The 27,621-nt window shown below is 42.1% G+C and overlaps 1 protein-coding gene across 2 annotated transcripts in view; it reads left to right on the forward strand.

Moving 5' to 3' along the window:
- The window catches only part of LOC106565276 (alpha-1-syntrophin), a 77,193-nt gene that overhangs the window by 27,911 nt on the left and 21,661 nt on the right, over positions 1-27,621 (forward strand). For both annotated transcript variants that reach the window (XM_014132207.2, XM_014132208.2), the window contains exons 3-7: positions 19,832-20,021; positions 21,006-21,195; positions 24,130-24,260; positions 25,190-25,386; positions 26,603-26,790. In XM_014132207.2, the coding sequence (XP_013987682.1) occupies positions 19,832-20,021; positions 21,006-21,195; positions 24,130-24,260; positions 25,190-25,386; positions 26,603-26,790 (896 nt within the window). The remainder of the gene's footprint in view (positions 1-19,831; positions 20,022-21,005; positions 21,196-24,129; positions 24,261-25,189; positions 25,387-26,602; positions 26,791-27,621) is intronic.

Here is a 27,621-nt window from a genome sequence, read left to right on the forward strand (position 1 = left end):
TGGAACGCGACACTAAATTACGCCAGTGATTGAAAGTCCATAATTTGGTGTTTTGTTGATAGAGACGGAAAACACTGTTTTAGGCACTGCTCCAGAATCTCCCATAAGTGTTCAGTTGGGCTGAGATCTGGTGGCTGAGACGGCCATTGCATATGGTTTACATTGTTTTCATGCTCATTAAACCATTCAGTGACCACTCATGCCCTGTGGATGGGGGCATTGTCATCCTATGGGGGCATAGCCATGGCAGTGAAAATAATGTCCTGCATTTTTATACATGACCCTAAGGATGATGGGATGTTAATTGCTTAGGAATTGCTCAGGAACCACACCTGTGTGGAAGCACCTGCTTTCAATATACTTTGTATCCCTCATTTGGCAGTTAGAGCATTGGGCCAATAAAGGAAAGGTCGCTGGTTCGAATACCCGAGCCGACAAGGTGAAAAGTGTGTCGATGGGCCCTTGAGCAAGGCACTTAACCCTAATTTGCTCCACGGCCGCCTTATTACTATGGCTGACCCTGTAAAACAACACATTTTATTGCACCTATCTGGTGTGTGACAATAAAACATATATATTTATTTTTTATTTACTTAAGTGTTTTCTTTATTTTGGCAGTTACCTCTGTACGTTGCTTTGTATTGACCTTATTCCTGTTGGAATTTCTTTAGTTTATCCTTGAGACGCTTTTTAGATGGTGTGTAGTCTCCCATAGGAAAAGATCAACTTCCCCTCCCCATTCCTAACCTTAACCATTAGTGGGGGAAATGCAAAACTGAGCCCAGATCAGTGTCTAGGGGCAACTTCACCCTACAACTTTGGCCCATACAATAACTATTTAGCCTACATCTACAGACATACTGTAGCTGTAGCCATGTCGCCACAAGAACCGCTATGGGCACAATAAGAACCACTTCTGGCATTGGGCTTGGTTTACATACACTGTTAGTACTTACATTACCTTTGGCATTACCTTTGAATGCAAAAAGTGTAGTTCTGAATACAAAATAGACTAAAATGGACAATTAAACATTTTTTTTGGACGGCACTTACACCTTCCAATGGCTACTTGGAATAGGCAAATATTTATATTTTTACCTGTGGTAAAAAAAAGCCCGGAAAGTGGAAGGCTGACAGAATCGCAACTGTAGATGCATATTGAAAAGTGGGAAAATGATTGCTGAATTTAGTTAACTTTCCCGACTTTGGCGAAATTGTACATAATTACCTCTCTTTACGTTTTATGCAAAGCAATCACATTTTTAAGTTATGCTGGCTGTGTCCCAAATGGCACTCTATTCCTGACATAGAGCACTAGTTTTGACCAGAGCCCCATTTGGGATACTGACTGTGACCCTCTTATCAGTTTGGCTGTTGTCCATGATGGCAATGATTTGGACTGTGTGGATGATTTGCCTATCCCACTTGGAGTTAAATCATTTCTATTGGAGGGAATACCTAACTTCCTTACCCTCTCTAGCCAAGTGAGTCAGTCCACATAATTGGACACACATTACAGGCCTGGCTCTTATCAATCTTACCCCATTAAGTTCAGGAAGACCACACACATACTGTATGCACGCGCGCACACACACACACCACATCACATGTGGCTTTACTAGACTTCATTGCACATGTTAGTAAGGAGAAGAAAAAACAATTGGAACAAGTGTCTTCACTGCAACCATGACACATTTTTGTTTACACATACACACAATCACGTAGAAAAGGGAACCGAGCACTATGTGTCTGGTGTAGCACTGGGGTGTTCATATTTGCACAGGGACTGTATTAGGGACTGTACTATGTTGTTTTTGTCTGCCAGGGACATTTTGCGTGGGAGGTTAAGGGACATTCCACTGGCTAATAGAGTTTACAGCATGCTTCAAAAGTCACAGTGTAGCGAATGAAACGGAATTCCAGCGGCTCCCACGGCAACAAAGAAGCAGGGAGCTCAGCCACAGAGCATTGTTGTCTTTGACTTGGTAACGGAGAGTTGTGTTTGCCAAGTCAGACCACTAATGGACCCTACTGGTCCCGCTTTAAATAACGTTCAGCTTATAAAGGCACTACATAAATGTGTTACAAAGCATCTATAACCCTATGTTATGCTTTATAAAAGGTTCATTAACATGGAATAACTGTGTGATATAAACATGTGCTTTATAAAGGGTGACATGTTGTGGCACAAAGTGAAGTCATGTTAGTCACATTACAACTTAACTCGTTCCCAGACACTTCCGCCCAAATGCGTGGTAGGTCTGGTGGACCGACGCATCAAACTTGGCCTTCATTAGTTAGGGTCAGGTTTAAAATCTAATTTTAAGAAGAGAAATTGTGGAAATGGGCAGGGTTCAGCCATAATTATGACTTTGTGGCTGTGTTAACTAGTGACGACCAGGGGGAATGATGACTAATACTTTACTCAGTAAGGCACTCCCATATAATTCTATGGTCACTCCCACTAAGGCCAACTTTGAAAGGTTGACATACCAGGCTTATATGTGCTGTGTGCACAATAGCCTGGGGATGATGTTATACCAATAAACAATTACCTTGATGAAAGCCCTCAACATAAGGCAATTGAAAGTGGCTTTATTCTGGAACCAAATTACATGTTCCTCATTACACAAACACACACACAACAATATAACAAGCCATTCTGTGGGGTTCTGGGCCCAGTCAGGTCTTTGACCCAACATTATAATGAGCCATACCATGCAGTGCTGGGCCCAGTCAGGTCTTTGACACATTCATCCACTCCCCCGCTGAAAGATCAGCCACAAAATGTTGGCACCATTGTAACAGGTTGTAATCAAGCCCTGGTCTCCAGCATGGGAACAGACGAGGAATACCTGGTGCGGTAGTCTCAGGTCGGACTGCTCCAAATCACCTTGGCTCTGACACACACACACACACACACACACACACACACACACACACACACACACACACACACACACACACACACACACAAGCTTTGCAGGTCCATCAACTCATTTAAATACCTCTCACACCCTACAGTAACCTGTGGATCATGAGAGAACTTTCATAAATCAGCAGAACATTTATAAACAATGTATTAACACTTTATGTAGTGTCCTGTAATACTTTGTTTGAAGTGAGACACCTTCGGTCATTCATAACACATACATAAAGACTCTATATCGCAGGATGCTGGTCTGGGGAGCTCTAAAAAAAAATCACCTTTATTATAAGCATTGCATGCATATAATCACATTTGCATAGTGGCATAGAGCAGTTGAGGCACTTACAGAACGTTGCACACATGGGCAAACATTTTTGGAGCCTAGGGTCCGGGATTTCTTTTGTCCTTTTATAAAGGCATTTCATGCAATTCTACATAATTTTACATTACATTTACATTTAAGTCATTTAGCAGACGCTCTTATCCAGAGCGACTTACAAAATGGTGCATTCACCTTATGATATCCAGTGGAACAACCACTTTACAATAGTGCATCTAAATCTTTTAAGGGGGGGGGGTTAGAAGGATTACTTTATCCTATCCTAGGTATTCCTTAAAGAGGTGGGGTTTCAGGTGTCTCCGGAAGGTGGTGATTGACTCCGCTGTCCTGGCGTCGTGAGGGAGCTTGTTCCACCATTGGGGTGCCAGAGCAGCGAACAGTTTTGACTGGGCTGAGCGGGAACTGTGCTTCCTCAGAGGTAGGGGGGCCAGCAGGCCAGTGGTGGATGAACGCAGTGCCCTTGTTTGGGTGTAGGGCCTGATCAGAGCCTGAAGGTATGGAGGTGCCGTTCCCTTCACAGCTCCGTAGGCAATCACCATGGTCTTGTAGCGGATGCGAGCTTCTATTTTACTTTGGCATAATCTTTTTTAATGCCGCGTTCAAAACAATTGGGAACTCAGAGCTGGGAAATCTCTGACTTCCGACTTCAGTGCGTTCATGTCAAGACTACTGGGAAATCAGGGCAAAAACATTTTGAATGGTCATCCAACTCGTAATTCCAAGTGGGGAACTCTGGGCTCTATAGAGCTCCGACTTTCCGACCCGAAGATCACTGACGTCATGATTCGACCTAGTTTTTTTTCAGAGTTGCCAGTTGTCTTAAAACCACCATAATACCCCACAAATGATCAACATTACAGGCTACTTTGACACTGACAAACTGAGAATCTGAGATGAATGAAAACAACCTTATCTTGAATCCATCAGTAGCCTAGGTCTAGGTGTGTGGAGACACATACAGTATTGTATGCTACAATATGAGAAGGACATTTTTGTACTAAAATTGCTTTCCAGTTTCACTGACTCAATGATGCGCAGCTCACTAGCTGGTGATGGCCGATGCGCTCATACCAAAAAACAATATTTGGAAGTTGATCAAATATGTTGGTAGCCTACAGTTAACAGGTTAGTCTTCTCTTTTCAGCAGGAGCCATTTGCTTTCCAACCTGGGTTTTCCCGCAATTGTAGGCTATTTTAAATATTGCTTAAGGCCAGTTTTGTCTGCATGCTGTTTGTTCACTAACAAATTTGCTGCGCGTTCCCCGACTGTAGTCTATGCATTGGTATTGGGCTACACTCCACAGCTAGGCTATTTTAAAATAAGCTATTTATCCTCTGTGGCAAAATGTTGGGCTTTCTCGTGGTGTAGTAGCCTATTCAGAATTATTTAATTTATTTCTGAACAGACAGCAGTAAGTCTATAACTTTGGCAAATGTACAAAAATGTATCAGGCGTGCTGCAGCTCCTCGAGAACACGTCACGTGGCTATGATTCTATAAAGAAATAAATGATGAAGTGCAATGCTGGAGAGATGAGTTGCAGGCTCATGTCTATCAGAGCAGAGGGAGAGAGATCATAGAAAGGGAATCTCATTCTAGTTCTGTGAGAGATGGGGAGGGGCAGGAGAATTAACGCAGAGGCAACTCGAATGAACTTTGATCACATTTATTTGAAATTTTGCATTGAAAAAAATGGCTATTGGTTTTCAAGCCACAAGAGGTTTTGGATCCGGCCAAATAGGTTCCGGAACGAAGCTGTTCAAAACAGAGAGGGATCCGGCTCAAATTAAGCACTGGTTTCAAGTTAAAAGTAACATCAAAGAAAGTTAGCAGGTCTGAGGAAATGCCTTTGTCAAACCATCTGGATAAGGGGATTTCTGTGCTTACTTTACCTTCTATAACAGTATTTGAATGTTTGGTTTGTTAAATGTGATACGCAGTGTGTAACGTCCATTTTTCTAGTTTACTCCGCTACTTGAGTCATCCCGCTCCGCTCTCTCTCTCTCCACACCGCTTTCCACACAGACCTAGTCCCACCCCCTGTCACTCAAGGAGCGCATTTGTTGTTGCTTGACCACAAGACACTTTTGTTCAGTCTGCATGGTCAATGCAGCACATGCAACAATGTTGATGACAACAATGTTGTGTCCAATTTCATCTTAATATAAATCCACAAGTGTTCTATAATTACAATATTCGTTTGTGTTTCTTACATCTGCAAACAGCTAGTTTGTATTTTCTTTGCAAAATAAGCTAAATCATGTTAGCCACTAATGCTAATCACTAGTTAGCTGGCTAGTAAAAGTACTGAGTCAGAGCAAACGTAGCTAGCTAATACTGCTTGATACCAGTGCAGGTGGAGGCCTAAATCAGCATGTTGTTTGTGCAACGGTATCTGCTAAATCAAAGAGGAATAGGCGAAGCATGAGTATGTTAGCAAAATGAATAAAGATTTAATGTAGCCAAAGATTATAGGGTCCCCTAGGAAACACGGAACATCACTTTGGTTCCTAATCTGTCACAATAACTCGTCCATGGCATTTTCATTCATTGTCATGTCAGACAACACTGTATTCAAAGTGCCCACTATTATTTATATTATAACTATGGAATTATAATAAACATTCTATTTCCATGATTCCAAAAGTTCACCCAAGTGTTTTGATCTAAATCGCAATTGCAACATTTGGTTAAAAATAAGGTCTAGTATTTTTGCCCATATCATGGCAGTGTGGAAATGATCTCAAACGAGTGCAGGAAATGCAGAACTTGATGGAAATGCTGGAAATTATTTTAGGTTGAAGTTGAATTGAACATTATTAAACAATCAGAATGGAGAAAGACCCATTGAAATAATTGAGAATATATGTGTTGCCACCCTAGGGTCACGCACTACTCATAAAGCAAATTTAGAACTTTTATTAGTCAAAAACATAAAATACCGTCATACCGTCCAAAATTTGATAAAATCCATGATATTTTATTTATTTTATTATATTTTGGCCATACACCCAGTGTAACCGATGTGAAATGGCTAGTTAGTTAGCGGTGGTGCGCGCTAATAGCGTTTCAATCGGGTGACGTCACTCGGTCTGAGACCTGAAGTAGTTGTTCCCCTTGCTCTGCAAGGCACTATGGGTAACAATGCTTCATGGGGTGTCAGTTGTTGATGTGCGCAGAGGGTCCCTGGTTCAAGCCCAGGTTGGGGCGAGGACAGGGACGGAAGGTAAACTGTTACATTGATGCTGTTGACCCAGATCACTGGTTGCTACGGAAAAGGAGGAGGTCAAAAGGGGGGTGAGTGTAACCGATGTGAAATGGCTAGTTAGTTAGCGGTGGTGCGCGCTAATAGCGTTTCAATTGGGTGACGTCACTCGCTCTGAGATCTGAAGTAGTTACTCCCCTTGCTCTGCAAGGGCCGCGGCTTTTGTGGCGCGATGGATAACGATGCTTCGTGGGTGTCAGTTGTTGATGTGTGCAGAGGGTCCCTGGTTCAAGCCCAGGTTGGGGCAAGGAGAGGGACGGAAGCTATACTGTTACACCAGCGTATGGCCAAAATGGCCATACACCCAGTATCATAACACGTTATGAAAGGGTCATAATATGTCATAACAGCTGACATAGCTTGTCATAACCTGTCATAACACTGTCATGACACATGCTGTATATTTATACCTGTTGTGACATATATTGCGTTATTTTATGGGTGTAAAAGAGTGTAAATAAGAGTGTAAAAACCCACAAACACTACCATGGTAGTTATTATATGACTGTTTATGACACCTATATAAAAGTGTCAAAACATACCACACAAGGCAAAACATTCAATTTCACCATAGCCTACTGGTATGTTTGTTATATTACATTTTCTGAAATTGACCATATTAAATTATGATTGTAATTGCACCTACCCTAGTGCTCAGTTTCTGATGACTGGGATGAATGCAAGAGAAAATTTCAGGAGCAGACCAAGACACCCTTTTATTGACTGATGACTGACATAAAGGCATGTACGTGACAGGCCTATCTGTCTTATATGATTATGATTGTCATAATGCTTCCTGACAGTGTCATAAAGCGCATTTTCTTAGTCCAAGTAAAGTGACACAGGATGGTGATAAGACTTTATGACAGTGTCATAAAGTGTATTTTGTACAAGTTATTTAAAATATGACTGTAAGGAATTCATTACAACAACAGAGGACTTAAGAAGAAAAAAAATCTAATGAAAGGAAACTTCTTGGCAGGGAAAAAACATAAATCTGGGTTTTGACACTCTTATGTAGGTGTCATAACCAGCCAAAAAAATAACACAAAATGTCACAACGGGTGTAAATATATGGGTCATGACAGTGTTACAACATATTATGTCATGGTTATGATGCTGGGTGTCAAGTAAAGTGTTACGGGTTTTTTTTTTAGCTGAGCCTGCTAGCTAGCAATTGTTGTGAAATCACTGAAATGATTTGAAATAACGATTGAGGTAGCTATGTAATCTAACTCAACAGTTAACTTCTACAAACTAATTTAAATTACAATAGATAAAGGCTAATTTACACATTTTTCGCTGTCCAGTGGCACCACAAGTGGGCATTTGATTTGCAAACTCATCACGGGCCTATACTGCGCTACAGAAACACTGCTAACCAAACAACAGTGCACTGAATTAAAGGGCAACTACACTCAATAATCAAAGTTTCTTAGATTTTTCCTAGACCTCAAAAGTCGTCCACTGATGTGACTTAAGCATTGTTGTGAACTCAGAAAATCTAATTTTGTTGATTTTCTATAAAGTAGTGTGAAACAAACGGGAAAAATCCAAAACCTGGAGAAACAAAACCGAGAAAACAGAATAATTTTTTACATTTTTTAAATTGGGCCAAAATATAAATGATTTTGAAAGGCCCTACCAACGTTTTTGGCTGTGCATGACTGCATTTTTAATGTGTTTGTCATCCTGCAGTACAGCATTTTGGGGACAGTTGAGGACAGGTTCAATATTGGTTATGCACCCAAGACGGAAAGAGATTGGGCCATCCTAGAAATGTTTTAGAGTAATATAATATATACAATTTAGTAGACGCTTTTGTCCAAAGCGACTTATAGTCATGCGTGCATACATTTTTACATATGGGTGGTCCGGGGAATAGAACCCACTATCATGGCATTGCAATGCTCTACCAAGATGCGTGACAAGGTTATAAATGCTTTGTGAAGCCTCAATTTAATATGATTTATAAGGCCTTTATTAAGCATTGCATATGCCGCCCTTTATAAAATATAGGTTTATGTCATAGTTGACGTAGTGGGTTATGTCACATTTGACATTGGTGGTTATGTCACACAGATATGCTACATTTATGAACCTTTTATAGAGCATGACATATGGTTATAGTGACACATTTATGTAGTGTTTATGAAGGCTTTATGAAGCCTTTATAAGCTGCATGTCATTTAAAGCGGGACCAACCTGGTCCACCATGCTGACTGACTACGGCAGTGTACCCCCCCGGTCACCAGTGGACAAGCATTGTGATGTGGACCCAAAAGTGTGCGTGACATGGTTTACCACCATAGCCCATCTCCCCCCGATAATAACACCAAAGGGGGATTTGTTAAATATGTTTCCATTTACCCCATCTTTTTGAGTTTTTTGACAATTTAAGTGGCGACTGCTGTGATCTCTTTTTTGGCCCGTCTGGCGATTTAGCGAACGCTTTAGGAAAACGCCCCGAGTTAAGTGAATAGAGTCTAACTGAATTGGGTAGGAAATGTATAGTCGGGATTTGTGAGTTCAATGTAAAGACTCCCAAAGAAAAGCTTAGCGGGAGATTCTGCAATTGGAGCAAAGAAACTCCACACACGCACACATAGAACTACTTTCGTGGCCTGCCAGATAAGCTAAAGTAATAACAGTGCTGTTTCAGCTAAATTTAGCCCTACATTGAATGTGGCCGCCACTGGTATTCATGGAAACATTTGGATTCTGTTAAACATCATTTGCCTCTGGTTGAATCGAGCTTAGTCGTATTTTCCACCCCAGCATTCTCTTACTCTCTACAGGGCCAAGCTATTCAGCGGTGGCCTCCTCCCTTCCCTTTCCATTGGCTCCGATTAGTGATGTAGGGAAATAGAAAATACCTAGTACTATTAATCTGGAAAATACCAATGAATCTCGCACGCTCCTAGTCTTTGGATAATGGGAATTTATCCAAACATTTGTAAGCCTACCTACTTTTAATTTATCATCCAAGTCCATTCACTCATTACCTACAATGCACCATCTACCAACACCAATGGTTATACAGTATATAAGCTACCTGAAGAAACTTCTGAAAATACAAAGCCATCTGTCTCATGCAGGGGAGTGAAAGAGTGACCCGGCTCTACATATTTTACTGGTTTGTGACTCACTGACACCGCCCCCGGTTAGAGGGGAATTAAAGCAGCCCAAAGAGTTAACACACACAGGAACTTTAATCACACACAGGAGAAGATGAACATGGGTATGTACATTGGTATGTACACAGGTATGGTTTCTGTGTTCACGCATTCCATGCACATACGTATGTCCTCCCATACTCACAGACAGGAATAACACTGTTCAGGTACGGCAATATTTACTACCGTGGAGAGTGTGGGTTAGGCTGGCTAGCCAATCAGAACCTGGAGAGACTGCATGGCTAGAGCGTGCACAGGGGTGAGACACATGGCTATTGTCCGATTGGCTGAAGCCATGAGCTGGAGGCATATCGATCTCTCACGTGAGGAGGAGAAAGTGTGAGGATGGGTGAGAGTCAGATGGCGCGGCTCCAGCCAGACATAAACAACAATACATGCTGGAAATGAGTTCCACAGCGCCCTCGGAAGGGGGATTCTGTAACAGGGAGAGTGGGGTAAATTTAGCAATTTTTTACATTCAGCATCACTCTGTCAAGGGAAATATAGTATTATATCTAACAAAGATGTACATATATTTCAGGATGTTGTGTATCCCTGGAAATAATCAGAATTCATGTGAACATAACAGTTTTGAAAACATAGCTTGTCCCAAAAGAAAGTGTGCTCTTGGCACAACTTAGAGACTGAAAAAAAAGACAGAAAAAATATATCTCCAGGTCATCAGACAGTTAAATAGTCACCACTAGCCAGCCTCCGCCCAGTACCCTGCCCTGAACTTAGTTACTAGCCGGCTCCCACCCGGTACTCTACCCTGCACCAAACCTTTTCCACATTTTGTTACGTTACAGCAAACATAGGTATCGGCCTGATGTCTAGTTTAACTTCACTAGGGTAGGGGGCAGCATTCTGAATTTTGGATGAAAGCGTGCCCAAAGTAAACTGCCTGATACTCAGGCCCAGAAGCTAGGATATGCATATAATTGGTAGATTTGGATAGAAAACACTCTACAGTTTCCAAAACTGTTAAAATAATGTCTGTGAGTATAACAGAACTGATATGGCAGGCGAAAACCTGCGGGAAATCCATCCAGAAAGTACTATTATTTTGAAAGGCTGTTTTTTTCCATTGAAAGCCTATCCACCATACAAAGACTTAGGACCCAGTTCACGATCTCTATGGCTTCTTCTACATGTGACTAGTCTTTAGGCATTGTTTCAGGCTTTTACTCTGAAAAATGAGGGAGATACAGCGCTTTCAATGAGTGGACAGTGGAAATTTCCAGACATGAGTCCAGCGCACAATCGGGAGCGTGCCTTTCTTGTTTCTCCTTTTCTATTGACGAAGCTTTTGTCCGGTTGAAATATTATTTATTATTTATGACAAAAACAACCTGAGGACTGATTTTAAACATCGTTTGACATGTTTCTACAAACTTTTATTGTACTTTTTTTTATTTTTCGTATGTCTGTTGTGACCGCGCTTTGTTCCAATGGATTGCTGAACAAAACGCACCAACAAAACGGAGGTTTTTGGACATAAAGAGGGACATTATCGAACAAAACAAACATTTATTTTGTAACATGGAGTCTTTGGAGTGCAACCATATGAATATCATCAAAGGTAAGTGATACATTTTATCGCTATTTCTGACATTTGTTACTCCTCTTCTTGGCTGCTAACTGTTTGTAATGATTTGTCTGCTGGGCGCTGTTCTCAGATAATCGCATGGTTTGCTTTCGCCGTAAAGCCTTTTTGAAATCTGACACAGCGGTTGGATTAACAAGAAGTTTATCTTTAAGCTGGTGTATAACATTTGTATCTTTTATGTATGTTTATTATGAGAATTTCTGTTTTGTTGAGTTTCACGCTCTGCAATTTCACCGGATGTTGTTTGAGACAGTGGATTATTAAACAAAACGCGCTAACAAAACAGAGGTTTTTGGATATAAACATGGACTTTATCGAACAAAACAAACATTTATTGAGTAAATGGGAGTCTTGTGAGTGCAAACATATGAAGATCATCAAAGGTAAGTGATTAATTTTATCACTATTTCTGACTTGTGTAACACCTCTACTTGGCTTGTTACTGTTTGTAATGATTTGTCTGCTAGGCGCTGTTCTCAGATAATTGCATGGTATGCTTTCGCCGTAAAGCCTTTTTGAAATCTGACACCATGGTTGGATTAACAAGAAGTTTGTCTTTTAACCCATGTATTACACTTGTATGTTTCATACATTTTTATAATGAGTATTTCTGTTTTTGAATTTGGCGCTTTGCAATTTCACCGGATGTTGGCCAGGTGTCCCATACCCCCTAGTGAGGTTAATGCCGATGTGCAAAACCGATGTCAAAGCCAACGTGCATACCTATATAACGTAGATACATGACGTAATGACGCCACGTAAAATGTTGCACTACACGTGCAACACAGCATTCTAACCTAGCCCACAATGTCTGCTGTGTGGATCGAGCAGTCGAGCAGTCATTTAAAAGAATAAGAAAATTTAAGCGAGACAACTCAAAGGCGAAATTCATTAACGCCAAAATAATGGAATTCATTGCACTTGACAATCAAGCGTTCTCTGTCGTGGGTGATGTTGACTTTCGCCGACTGGTCGAGCACCGGTACACATGTTGCCCTACCGGAGTTACACAGTAATAGTGTCACTGCTATTAGCTTCACGACATACTATGGAACGACGTTTGGGTGTTTTCAAAAAATATACATGTCAAATAACACTATTTGACGAGTCAAATAACACAGTTAGATTATAGAATGTTGTGTGTTCTGAATTTGCATGTGCAAGCCAAGCGCCACCACTACTATCAGTAGCACTGTCAAAGCTGTACAAAAAAAGTCTGCAAACACCGGCCATGAACGATGTGTTTACAATAACGCATTGGTAATAAAGCATTATTCGTTCGACCGCAATTTCTGGGGTAACTAGCTTTAGCTTGGTACATCTCGCCACGCCACCTGGTAGGAGCGACCTGTCAGGTAGGACGCAATCCAAGCGTGGGCCGCGCCGGAGATGCCCAACTCGGAGAGGGTGGAGAGGAGGATCTGATGGTTCACAGTATCAAAGGCAGCAGATAGGTCTAGAAGGATGAGAGCAGAGGAGAGAGAGTTAGCTTTAGCAGTGCGGAGAGCCTCCGTGACACAGAGAAGAGCAGTCTCAGTTGAATGCCCAGTCTTGAAACCTGACTGATTAGGATCAAGAAGGTCATTCTGAGAGAGATAGCAGGAGAGCTGGCCAAGGACAGCACGTTCAAGAGTTTTGGAGAGAAAAGAAAGAAGGGATACTGGTCTGTAGTTGTTGACATCGGAGGGATCGAGTGTAGGTTTTTTCAGAAGGGGTGCAACTCTCGCTCTCTTGAAGACGGAAGGGACGTAGCCAGCGGTCAAGGATGAGTTGATGAGCGAGGTGAGGTAGGGGAGAAGGTCTCCGGAAATGGTCTGGAGAAGAGAGGAGGGGATAGGGTCAAGTGGGCAGGTTGTTGGGCGGCCGGCCGTCACAAGACGCGAGATTTCATCTGGAGAGAGAGGGGAGAAAGAGGTCAAAGCACAGGGTAGGGCAGTGTGAGCAGGACCAGCGGTGTCGTTTGACTTAGCAAACGAGGATCGGATATCGTCAACCTTCTTTTCAAAATGTATTATTGTCTCTTGTGTCTTTAGAGAACTGTTTCACTTTGATATCCTTTTTCTTCTGTCCTGATTTTCTCTTTCTTTTCTTCTGTTAACTAGATATTCTTTGTTGTTATTCGTTAGCTAGCTAGCTTCTTCCAAAAGAGACTAGATAATGTTAAACAAGGTTGAAATGTGAAGCAATAAAATGGGGTCAGTCTACTCGGTGACACCCACAGAACACAACTGTGAAGAGTTTGCGCAAATATTAGCATTGTTGCTCTTATCGCGGGACTGTGACTATGTGAAATCACATAATAGGGGAGGTAATTAATAGGTGATTGAGTCCAAGTGAGTCCAATAATATGCTGATGCGCGTGATGGGGAAAGGCAGGTGTGCGTAATGCTGGGGAGCCTGGCGCCTTCGAGCACCAGGGAGGGGGAGCGGGAGCAGGCGTGACACGCAGTATTGTTTTTCCTCGGGAATAGTGTTCAATACACATATGTTGACAATAAATGGGCCTCAATTCACAGTTCTTTCAGAGTCCCGCAATAAGAGCTACGACGTTAATGTTCTATGGGTGTCACTGAGTAGACTGATACCCCATGTCATTGATCCACAATCCATAGGTAAGGCTGTACAATAAAATAAGTATGCCCCCAATGCAATTCTAAAGTATAGTACATCCAGTTCCCTGTAGCTCAGTTGGTAGAGCATGGTGTTTGCAACAAAAAAAATGTATGAAATTGTATGAAATGTATGCATTCACTACTGTAAGTCACTCTGGATAAGAGCGTCTGCTAAAATGTAAAAAAAAAATAAAAAAAAAAAAAAAAAATGTAATAACAGTGTGATTTCAACTGATTTTTGTCAAACTAACAAATTATTGTCTTTTGTTGATTTTATTTAACATTTCAACCTCGTTTAGCATTCGATTATGGCATAATCCTACTACTTTTATTTTAAAGGCAAAGTCCACTATTGTGGCTAATCCTTATTGTAGCTAGCTTCACATAGATAGGTGTGACCACCATTAATCAAATAAGAACTGTCTTATAAATTAGGGTTATTTTAGATGATGACACCTAGCTATATAGTTAGCTAGCTAACTATAGCTATTGAAACAGATTATGTCGTTATGCTATGTTTTTGGGCAAGAACATTGTTTGCATCCATGAGCTAGCTAGCTTTATGACCAGCATTGTAGGTGCGCGAAACAACTTTACCAGCATCATAGCATACGTATCGATGAACCGTTGTGACATATGAAATACGAGTGATAGTGTAATCAATGTGTAATAACAACGTACATTTATGAACGTGTTATATTATTATGTGACGTGCAGTCATATTCAGGTCCTGATAGTGTTATTTGACACGCAAAGACCCAAACGGCATTCCATAGTATGAGAAATTCTGGTTGAGAGTGAAATGACTGAATAAATGAACAACAAAAGAGCACAGCAAGTAAGTGAAGGAAATAGGTTTTGATTATGTTTTACTGGTAATGGGGACACACGTAAATGTCAACAAAATAACTTTTTGGTCAGTGTGTGTGTGTGTGTGTGTGTGTGTTATTTACAATGACAGACTACCCAGGCCATAGCCGGACGACGCTGGGCCAATTGTGCACCGCCCTATGGGACTCCCAATCACGTCCGGATGTGATACAGTCTTGATTCGAACCAGGGACTGTAGTGACGCCTCTTGCACTGAGATGCAGTGCCTTAGACCACTGCGTCCATGTGTGTGTGTTAACTATTTAACTGTACTAGAATGCTTAAAAGGCTGCAATTTTTTTAAATATTGATTATCTCTATCGGTATTGTTTTTTTAGGAAAGGAAAATATCGAATATAGGTATCGGACAAAAATGTCATATTGGTGCATCACTAGTTACAGCCTTATTCTAAAATGTATTAAATAGTTTTCCCCCTAATCAATCTACACACAATACCCCATAATGACAAAGCGAAAAGAGAATTTCAGACATTTTTGCAAATGTATTAAAAATAATAAACAGAAATATCACATTTACATTGGGTTCAGACCCTTTACTCAGTACTTTGTTGAAGCACCTTTGGCAGCGATTACAGCCTCGAGTCTTCTTGGGTACAACGCCACAAGCTTGGCACACCAGTATTTGGGGAATTTCTCCCATTATTCTCTGTAGAACTCTCAGGCTCTGTCAGGTTGGAAGTGGAGCTTCACTGCACAGCTATTTTCAGGTGCTCTGGCTGGGCTGCTCAAGGACATTCAGAGTTCTCCCAAAGCCACTCCTGTGTTGTGTTGGCTGTGTGCTTAGGGTTGTTGTCCTGTTGGAAGGTGAACCTTCGCTTCAGTCTGAGGTCTTGAGCACTCTGGAGCAGATTTTCATCAAGGATCTCTCTGTACTTTGCTCTGTTCATCTTTGCCTCGATCCTGACTAGTTTCCCAGCCCCTGCCGCTGAAACACATCCCCACAGGATGATGCTGTAGGTCCCGTGTGGCTCAGTTGGTAGAGCATGGTGTTTGCAACGCCAGGGTTGTGGGTACGATTTCCACGGGGGACCAGTACGGGAAAAAAATGTATGAAATGTATGCATTCACTACTGTAAGTCGCTCTGGATAAGAGCGTCTGCTAAATTACTAAAATGAAATGAAAATGAAGAGAGTTCAATCTTGGTTTCATCAGACCAGAGATTCTTGTTTCTCATTGTCAGAGTCCTTTAGGTGCCTTTTGGCAAACTCCAAGCGGGCTGTCATGGGCCTTTTACGGAGGAGAGGCTTCCATCTGGCCACTACCATAAAGGTCTGATTGGTGGAGTGTTGGTGTGTTGGTGGTTCCAAACTTCTTCCATTTAAAAATGTTGAAGGCCACTGTCTTCTTGGGGACCTTCAATGCTGCACACATTTTTGGGTCCAATTCCCCAGATTTGTGCCTCGACACAATCCTGTCCTGGAGCTCTACGGACAATTCCTTCAACCTCATGGCTTGGTTTTTGCTCTGACATGCAGTGTCAACCGTATTTTCTATGGGATCGAAGGCTCACTGTAGGGAATATAGCTTTTCCCTGTCAGAACTCTACACACGGCTAAGCTACTTTACAAATGGGAAGCTAGGCTAAACTCTAGGCAGGCAATTAGAAGCATGATAGAAGCAAAGTATCCAGGAGTCATCGAGGCTTGAAACACTGGTGGGCTGTCCGGTGTGTGTGTGTGTGTGTGTGTGTAGGTCAGAGTTTGTTTTGCAGAACAAGCTCTATTTTGGTGGCCTCTGGTACATTCTAATACCCTGATTCCCTCCGAAATACACAGCGAATTTATTGAAGACTTTAACGACTTTACCTGCCAGATTGGTAAAATGAGTTGTGGTATTGAGTAGAAAGACATGACTGCAATTAAAATGATTGAAAATGTATGAATTCAGTGTGTTGTTAGTTGTTTTGGATATTGTCTAGACCTATATGCAAATGACTATTTTCTAAGAGAAACATTTTTTATGTTAAACCTGCCTTCTCTTGAGATTAAAGTCATATTTACAGTTTTACTGGAAGATATGAATTGCCACAATGATGTTTGATCTTCAAATGATTTATTTTACTGGCTCTGCTGCAGTGGACACTCAGGGTAAGGATACCAGTGTGCCATTTTGTAATTTGGGTGAACTATCCCTTTAACAGTTTGGCCTGTCAATCAATCACTGTGGGAGGGATTGTCAGGGGAGGGAGCAGGATGTTTGTAAGTCAGAGTTGCTATGGTTTCAGACCTGTCAATCAATCACTGTGGGTGGAACTTTGACGGAAGGCGATAGATTAGTAATCTAGTCTGAAAAACTAGTCTAGTCCACTATTTTATTGTGGCAAAAACCTAAGAAAAAAGGTTGTGTTCTGTCAAGTAAACATGGATTCCCTGTTGAGAAACAACGTAGAATTGCAGTTATTATTTTTTTAAATGAAGGAGGACCCCCACCAGATTGTGCACCCTTACTTTTATACAAAGTCAGGCAACAATGAATAAACCTACAGCTATGATTGAATAATGAAGCAGGTGTTAAACATGGCCTTTACTACACAGAAAGCAGCTGTTGACTACTCCATTGTCGACACTTTAATCAAATCAGTAGTCCTATAGCAATACATTTTATAATACCGTATTAGTATGATGACATTAGCTTTTATAATCTTCAATCTGATTTATTTTATCATATTTTGGACCAGAATGAGGCTCTCTCTCCACCACCTATTGTGCCTGCATTGAGGATTCAAAATCTTTATCGAGTGTTTTCATAATTTATCTGCAGATAATCGGCAAAAAGCAGTAGTACCCTACCAGTATGCAAATTAGGGAGCCAAATGAAACCATCACTAGGCTACATTGATGAGTGTCTTCAGCGGTCAAAGACAAGTCTCGATATGGGCTTTGAATCCTAGGAAAATCAAAAGCTCTGACGAAGGTCATGAGGCTGATACGTAAAGCTTATTAAAGATCAGTGATACTATCAAGAGCAGTGTGCGGTTTCCTTTTTCCCTAATCCTAGGAAAATAGAAATAAGATCTTTGGTTTACTTGTCCCGATGTGATACCATGGACATATAACTATCTTTAAGTACTTTTTTATTTAACCTTTATTTAACTAGGCAAGTCAGTAAGAACAAATTCTTATTTATAATGATGGCCTACCCTGGCCAAACCCTAACCAGGATGACGCTGGGCCAATTGTGCACCGCCCTATGGGACTCCCAATCACGGTGGGTTTTGATACAGCCTGGAAATAGCAAAGGGATAAAGGAGATTTACTTTATTCAGTCAGTTTGACACCTTTTATAAATTAGTCAACACTTGCTGTTCAGTTGTCAATCAAAGCACAGTAAATAGCCTATGCGCCCCGCCTCCGTGACTGTATAGGCCTATGAAACACTTGAAAGAAGGCAGCAGGTAGCCTAGTGGTTAGAGCGTTGGGCCAGTAACCGAAAGGTTGCTAGATTGAATCCCCGAGCAGACAAGGTAAAAATCTGTCGTTCTGCCCCTGAACAAGGCAGTTAACTCACTGTTTCTAGGCAGTCATTGTAAATAAGAATTTGTCCTTAACTGACTTGCCTAGTTAAATAAAGGTAAAAATAAATGAATGTGCCACAAAACAATAATTAAGTGGGTTTCAACTCATCTTTATTACTTACAGTACATTACATGGGATGCGTAAATTCACTCACAGGAGACGATGAATAAGCATCATGCTCTCCCTCCTCCGTGAATTTTTTTGTTAACTGCAGCCAACCACAGCTCCCAAAAATAACACATGTACCGAGAGGCGGGACATGCAGCAGACTGAGAAACCAGCAATCTTTCCCTTTCATTGCTCGCTTTGTGACTGACAGGCGCCTGTCCTATCAATAGATCACTAGAAGATGCATATTGTTCATTCTAGCTGGAGAAAGCTAAACTGTCTTTTATGACAAGCGAATTTAAACTTTTAAATGAAAAGAAACCTACTTAATTTAGGAAGTGGAAAATGTAGCCGGCTTACAGAGTCTGTTATCGGCTATTTAGCCGACGGACGGCGCTTATGGAAAACACTGGAGCATACTGCTTACTCTGACTCTTTGGTAGGTCTCGGAGAGTCTAACTGACTGACTGACTGTTGGGGTCAGAGGAAGCCCCTGTTTGTCCCCTGAGAGAGGACCACTTCACACCTCCCAAGTGAAACCTGAGTCGTACCCTTCTGGTCCCTCTCTCCCGTCCTCTGGTCTATTTATACCCCAGCCTGCACTGGCTCCCCATACCACAGCCTAGTGGGCAGCAGAACCACCACCACTCTGGAGGAGGAGGAGGCTGTGTGTGTGTTTGTGTGTTTGAGCATGCACGTATGTGCACGTGCATATGAGTGCATGTGCGTGGGCTTGAATGCATGGATGTGTGTTTGTGCGTATGTGCGGTTGCCATGTGAGTGTGTGTGTCTGGTGAGTGAATGAGCAGGCTGGCTGTGGTGCGTCTGTGTGGGCATAGGCCATATGTAAGAAGCATGTGTAAGACAGAGAACGGGTGCTTGCACGACAGGCAAGGCGAGCAGAGGATCAGGATTTGGTCACAACAGTGAAAGCGAATACTCTCTCATGAAATTCACAACATTGATAGGAGCCAAGGCTATAGTTCAAACTCCAACTTAATTTGGATAATTAACCTTCTCTTGCAAACTCCATCAGCTAAACACTGAGGGCCGGTTTCCCGGACACTGATAAGGCGTAGTTCGGAACCAAAAAGCATTCTCATTGGATATTTTTAGTCTAGGAGTAGGCTTAACCTGTGTCTGGGAAACCGACCCTCAATTGTTTTTTAACTGAGTTTAAGCTTAGTTGTGGACTAAAAATCTATTTCAATTAAAATCCTCCATTGAGTATGCTTTTTCAGTCCAAGACTAGGCTTAATCTGTGTCTGGGAAACCCAAAAATCCAAATAATTGTTCTTACGGCTTGCAATTCACCTGATATGACACCTTCCTTTTCCCTCTCAATATTAATCCCCCTTAATACAAATTCTCTTTTTTCCTCTCAGTGAAATACATCAAGGAGATGTCGGCCTTTTTTAAGAACACCTCCCCAGGCGCACCCTTACCCTGGGACTCCCCCCCTGCCGCATCACAGAAAGGCGCACACGCCCCTGCCGAGCTGAAGGAGGCCAGGACCATATCGCTGAAAATGTGCCAGGTGACTAGGAAACAGTGCCCCCCGGACACAGAGAACAGGTACTGCGGGTGAAAACCGGTCCCTGAAAACCGGAACATTCCGTTGTTGCGGACTTGGCACAGGCTAATGGGGAACTGAGTTCCATGATGAGAGAGAGAGAGTTAGAGAGAGAAACTAGGTACAATAGCTTGGTTCTTGAATTCAGTAAGATGTTCATCAAGTCAAAAGACCCACAAGGCACTCCTTTTGGAATAGAAATGAAGGTCCGTTGAAGGTAACGAGTACCCTACTCCTTAATATTCACCTGAAGCAAAGTAGCGCTGCTCTGTTTCATCTCCTTTTTCACAGCAAGTTCTGAGCTCCGTCTGCTGTCCCCTTTGGTTTGACTTTTAGTAGCCTATGACCTGATGAAAAGGATTGAAGCTTTGTTTTACTAAGCTTAGTTAAAGGTATGTAGTGGAGCGCTAGTGTGTGTGTGTCCTACTGCATTTCTCTTTATATCTCACCTTTGGTAGGAAAAATTCAGTTAAAAAGAAGCACACTGGTGTTGGACACTCTTGTATTCTCCACAATGAGCTTTATTGGGGCTCAAACCAACGTTTCGGTCAATGTTAATACATTGTGGAGCATTCCAGGGGGCTAGTGTTTGAAAAGTATGAAAGACCTTGAATGACAAATACCCGACAAACTATGTTTAGGTTAGAATCACCTCATGTCAAGTTAACATGACTACTTTGTCCAGAGGTAAAGGGGATGAGAATATTTTCCTTTAATAGTATGTAAATTAATTTGTCACAGGAGGATAGCTAATTGACCCTCCTCAACTTCAAGGGTCATCAAAATGTGGATCTTAGTGTATTCACAAGGGACCTGACCACAGCGAATACTGATGTCTTGTGTTCGTCTCCCCCCTTTCTCTTCTTACCTCTTTTATTTCGCCCGTCTCTCACTCTCCCCTCTCTCTCCTCCCCCATTTCTTTCTTTTTGTCCCCCTCTCTTTCTGTCCCCTCTCTTTCTCCCTCTGTCCTCTCCCCTTCACACAGGTACTTTGAGGTGATCTCGTCCAGCAGAAAGAGCTCAGTGTTCCTGAGGGCCAAGGACCCCATCATGGCCCAGTCCTGGTACAACGCCATCCAGGTAGGGGTCTTGGGCCTGGTTCCCCGCGTCAGGGATGAGTTGAGGGCCATGCAGGCGGGCCTGGAGGTCAAACACATGGGCTGGATCACTGAACAGGTAAAAGGGTCAAAGGTCAAATTTTTGTTTGTGTTTGGTTTTATGCATTTATATGGCAGGCAAGCTTGGGTTCAAATAATATTTCAAATCTTTCAAATACTTTGAGCATTTGCTTTAAGGCTTGCACACACTCTGTTCAGAGGTGCTAAATACTCTCCGCCAGCAAAAACTATTGTTGCGTCTGAGCCCTTAGCGTGCCAGGAGTGCCAGGTGGGCGGGCTTTACATGTTTGAGACTTTTCTATTTGTTCTATTGCAACAGACAAGCTCAATCAAGCACAGATAAAGTATTTGGAATGATTTCAAATAGTATTTGAACCCAATTACTTAAATTATTCAACCCTAACCAAGAAAGGCCTTTCTATTGGTTGGTCAGCTAATGTGTCCCTTGAGTGCATTCCAAAGAACATTGAGGGAATGCATTTAGGATATATAGTGCATTCGGAAAGTATTCAGACCCATTTACTTTTTCCACATTTTGTTACATTACAGCCTTAATTTCAAATGGATTGAATTCATTTTTATCGTCATTAATCTACACACAATACATTAAGACAAAGCGAAAACAGGTTTTTAGATTTTTGTGCAAAGTTATAAAAAAATAAATACAGAAATACCTTATTTACATAAGTATTCAGACCCTTTGCTATGAGACTCGAAGATTCGAAAATGATCATCCTTGAGATGTTTCTACAACTTGATTGGTAAATTCAATTGATTGGACATGATTTGGTAAAGCACACACCTGTCTATCTAAGGGTCCACAGTTGACAGTGCATGTCAGAGCAAAAACCAAGCTATGAGGTCGAAGGGATTGTCCGTAGAGCCCCTGAGACAGGATTGTGTCGAGGCACAGATCTGGGGAAGTGTAGCAAAACATTTCTGCAGCATTGAAGGTCCCCAAGAACACAGTGGCCTCCATCATTCTTAAATGGAAGAAGTTTGGAACCGCCAAGACTCTTCCTAGAGCTGGCCGCCCGGCCAAACTGAGCAATCGGGGGAGAAGGGACTTTGTCAGGGAGGTGACCAAGAACCCAATGGTCACTCTGTGGAGATGGAAGAACCTTTCCATGTGTTTTTTGCAATTCCATTCACTCCGTTCCAGCCATTATTGTGAGCCATCCTCCCCTCAGCGGCCTTCACTGCCTGGCACCATCCCTACGGTGAAGCACGGTAGTGGCAGCATCATGATGTGGGGATGTTTTTCAGCGGCAGGGACTGGAAGACTAGTCAGGATCGAGGCAAAGATGAACGGAGCAAAGTACAGAGAGATCCTTGATGAAAACCTACTCCAGAGCACTCAGACTGGGGTGAAGATTCAGCTTCCAACAGGACAACGACGCTAAGCACACAGCCAAGACAATGCAGGAGTGGCTTCGGGACAAGTCTCTGAATGTCCTTGAATGGCCCAGCCAGAGCCCGGACTTGAACCCGATCGAACATCTCTGGTGAGACCTGAAAATAGCTGTGCAGCGACGCTCCCCATCCAACCTGACAAAACTTGAGAGGATCTGCAGAGAAGAATGGGAGAAACTCCCCAAATACAGGTGTGCCAAGCTTGTAGCGTTTTTTTTATTTTTATACATTTGCTAATATTTCTAAAAACCTGTTTTTGCTTTGTTATTATGGGGTATTGTGTGTAGGTTGAAGAGGGGAAAAACAGTTTAATCAATTTTAAAATAAAGCTGGAACGTTAACAAAATGTGGAAAAAGTTAAGGGGTCTAAATACTTTCCGAATGCACTGTATGTGGAACAAAACAATCTCCAAATAATGTATTTTAATGCGTGACATACATTTGTAAATTTATTTGTAATACATACATTTGTATGGACATTTATTATTTGGCACATTTTTTTATGTTTCACATGTATTTGACATTTTTCCTATGTATTTTATTCAGAGTTTAGCTTTTTAGCAATGCGAAAGCCAGATTAGCAATGAACAGAATGAAATACGGAGCGTCTGACTCTAACACTGTTTAAATGCATTAGCGACTAGCCTAGAAGCAGCCGACTGAAGACTGTACGACATGTCTGTTTAGTTTATTGAAAGCAACTTTCTGTGTTTTCTGAGAATAGGTTTAGCATTAACGTTAGCCTTGTCCTAAGGAGCTGCCAGCTAATAGGTAGTATGTGCCTTAAAAAGGAAAAATAATTAACGTTGTTCAAGGAATGAAACATATAGGGCCGGTTTCCCAGAGACAGATTAAGTCCTGGAATCAGAATTATTTTAATGGCGAATAGCCATAGAGACTGCTTTTTAAGTCTGGACTAGGCCCATATTGTTGAAAACCCAACAACAATGTAGCCCAATGTGTAAGTCGCTCTGGATAAGAGCGTCTGCTAAATGACGTAAATGTAAATGTAGTAAAAGCCCTTGATGGACGGAACATTACCGTCAAGCACCACAACACATGGAATTTTCCAAGAAGAATATATTTCTTTCAATGTTTTAAAGCAGCCTTGCCTACCGTGAATGCTGACAAATCGATACATTTTGGGATGAGAGGAGCAAAATGTAACTGCCCTCAAATTGTCAGAAACTAGACACTCGTTGTTATTTCTGCTGAATAAATGATAGTGTTACACATTCCCCTTGTTTGTACTTTGGTATGGAATTGAACATTTATATTTGATCTTAACCTTTTGTCAAAGAAGCATTGGAATATGCGACAGTGTCATCAAGGCTATTTGAAGAAACCCAAATATAAAATATAATTTGATTTGTTTAACACTTTTTTGGTTGCTACATGATTCCATATGTGTTATTTCATACTTTCGATGGCTTCACTATTATTCTACAATGTAGGAAACAGTAAAAATAAAGAAAAACCCTTGAATGAGTAGGTGTTCTAAAACATTTGACCGGTAGTGTATGTTGTGATATATGATTCAGAAAAAGTGTGTGTGTGTCTGTCTGTCCTCTCCCCCAAGGCGACCCAGGGTCCAGAGAGACCGGTGCTGGCTCTGCTGACTGAGAGAGACCTGCTGCTATACCCCACCCTGCCTGACACTAAAGACAGCATCAACAGCCCAGTCAAGAGCCACCCGCTCATCACAACCAGGTAGGACACACACACACAATCTAAAACCTTAGCCCCGGGTACAAACAAAACATTTCCCCAAAAAGCTACCTTTTCTTCAAGGGACATTCTCTCTTAGAGGGATGGGCAAGGGAACCGTGTATGGTGGCCATCTTTGATTTGCCAGGGCTTTCCAGTGCAAATAATGCAGTCAGAACTGGCAGATACAGTACATCACATAAACAGTAGTGAAAAGACACAGATTTTGTTACTTTAAACCAGTGATGTATAAATGTGCCACCTAACACATGCCTGTCACCTAACACATGTGGCAGTGTCAGACTGTATAGGGTTGTGACCAGACAGTCAAATCTCCTTCCAGCCAAGTCAGTTAAATGACGAGCCACGGCTTATCACTATAAGATCATTAGGTCAAAAAGTAATTATCTCATCATAACTAGGAGGGACACGTTCGCATGTACACACTTCCCTGTTTGCCTGTACTGTAATTACAGCCAGTCTGTCAAGACATTCTGGCCAAACAGCAAATCATACTTAAACACACCCCAAACTGGGCTATTGGCATACTTAATAATCTTCCATAAATGGCCCATTGAAAATGTTCACGTATGTTGTCATATTAATGTGCAAAGATTAGGAAAACCAGCAAGTTGTGTTTTGGGTTTTCTCCACCCCTCATGGTTCTCTCTCTCATTTTCCACTCTTTCTCTGTTCTCTTTTTTTCTTCTCGCTCTTTCTCTACTTATCCTCTTTCTCCCTCTCTCCCTCTCTCTCTCTCTCCCTCCCTCCTCTTTCATGTCCTACACTTCCTCTCCCCCCTCCCTCCACCCTTTTCTCTCATCCACCTTCTTACCACCTTTCCCCCTCTATCCCTTCCCTATGCCCCCTTTCTCCATGCCATCTCTCTCCCCCTCTCTTACCCTCCCTCTCCCCATCCCCGCCTCCTCCAGACTGGTCCACTCGGGTCCGGGGAAGAGCTCTCCCCTGCTGGATTCGGAGCTCTCCTTTGGGCTGCGCATGGGCACCAAGCAAGGTGTAGAGACCCACGTGTTCCGGGTGAACTCGGCCAAGGAGCTTTCAACCTGGACCCACATGCTGGTGGACGGCTGCCACAACGCCGCAGAGCTCATCCAGGAAGTCACCACAGGTACGGATGAAGGAGTAGCGGAGGAAGTTAGCCTGCTGAGCTAAAGCCTAGGGGAGCTAATGCGAGTCTTCAGGTTTCAGACAAGGTACGGAACGAGGAGCCTCCGCCAAGTTAGCCCGCTGAGCATAAGCCTAGGCATGAGCTTGGGAAGTTAACACAAGTCTTCAGGTCTCAGACAGGGTTTCAGTACAGAACCATGCTTGTGTCATGAGGGGTCTGAGACAGGAGGACTTACGTTAGCTCATGGAGAAAATGTCTAGGCTTTTAGCTCAGAGGGCTAACACAGTCTTCAAAAGTTAATCTGTAGGCCTACTGCAGTGCAGGTAAAAACATTGGGGATTGGAAATGATGCAGACAATTACATTGACAGAAACCACAATCTATCTGCAATATTAGAGCTTATTATTAATATTAAACCCCCCAAAAACATTTATTTTTATTTTTTTTATTACATTTTGGATGTTACTGCATCTTCAGGAGCATGTTTCAGAAATGTACTTCATTACATTATTATTATTAATTATTTTTAGATTTGATGCTTGGCATCACCCTCTGAGAGAGTTTTCACAGTAACGATGTATCGTTGCTGCAGAACAGGTATTTTGAAAAGTAACATTTAAATGCTCCAACTGTAAGTGTATATGTCATCATGAATTCCTGCAAAACAACAGCAGATAGACTAGCAAAGACCGACAGCAAGTATGTGCAGGTCTGGCTGTTTAAATAGGGTAGTACTGCCCTCTACTGGTTTTGTGGTGTGGTGCAACATATTGTCAATAAAAAATCACTCATTGCATTCATGGGATGCAGCCACATCTAAGCTGGACCTACAAAATAAATAAATTGCAACTGTCTGCATTCATACTGACTATATGATCAATGTCGGGAAGTATGTCTCATAAGAGCTGTCCTTGTCAATTATTCAAAGAACAGATCAGTCAATAAACTACTGTATCTTTAGTATTTAGTTTTGTAAGGGGAGTGAAACAGAAACATGACAGCATTTACAATGTTTAGCAGATGCTTTCAACTAGAACGCCTTACAATAAAAACCTTTAGGGGTGGTTTTCTGGACACAGATTAAGCCTAGTCCTGGGCTAATACGCAAGATCAGTGATGAATCTCCATGAAGAATGAAGAAATCTGTGTCTGGGAAACCGGCCCTTAGTGACCAACCAACCTGTGTTACCCTTTTCCCCCCTGTGGTCCCTGGCAGCCTGCAGCTGGAAAGGGAAGGAGTGCAACCTGGGAGTTCACATCAACGAGGGCTTTTCCCTGTTCACCGAGGAGATGGGCATCAGGAAGACGGTGCTCCTCCAGCAGCCCTTCGAGCGCCTGCGCATGTCCTCTGACGACGGCGTGCGCATGATCTTCCTCGACTTCGGAGGGCCCGAGGCGGAGATTGTGAGTTGGACTGATGACTGGTTGGTTGGTTGGTTATTTGTATGGTTGGTCTGGCTGTCTTTCTGGATCTCTTTTTCTCCTTCTTTCTTTTTTGTTTACTCTTTCTTTCTCTCGTTCGACTCTGTCTTTCTCTCTCTCTCCCTCATCCATTTTTGTTCACGCTGACATTCTACCCATAGAAAGATTACGCCTCGTAAATTATGCCCTGGACAAGAGTTACATCACCCCTGTTGACAACAGAGGATGGTCTGTTCCATGTGCAGGTGTTGGGCAAAATTATGAGAAAATATTGGACCCTACAATATATGAGGATATGGAACAATCCTTCTCAACAACTGGGTGATGTCATGCTTTGCATTTTGGCAACTCAACAGTAACACTGTGAGCTAAGAAGTCCATGTTGCACAGTACAACTTTATTTCACGTAACTTGATGGTAATAGCCTGATAATTGTGTACCAAAGCCAAATTGTGCACAGGCGCTGCACACATCATGTAATGTAAAGATCATAGAGAAGCATGAGAGGATGTCTACTTTCAAAGGGAGAGGGACAACCCTCTCCATTTGTTACACTTTCTTTCTCTCTCTCTCGGTCTCTCGCTCTCGCTCTCTCTCGGCTCTCTCTCGCTCTCTCTCGGCTCTCTCTCACTTTCTCTGTGTCTATATCTCTCTCTGTGTGTCTATTTCGCTCTGTGTCTCTCTCTGTGTCTATCTCTGTGTCTATCGCTCTGTGTGCCAAAACAAGTGAAATAGATAATATTCTAAAGTGAAATAAACAATAAAAAATTTACAGTAAACATAAAAGTTCCAAAGGAATAGAGACATTTCAAA

The sequence above is a fragment of the Salmo salar genome, chromosome ssa12 (assembly GCF_905237065.1).
Source record: "Salmo salar chromosome ssa12, Ssal_v3.1, whole genome shotgun sequence".
NCBI lineage: Eukaryota > Metazoa > Chordata > Actinopteri > Salmoniformes > Salmonidae > Salmo > Salmo salar.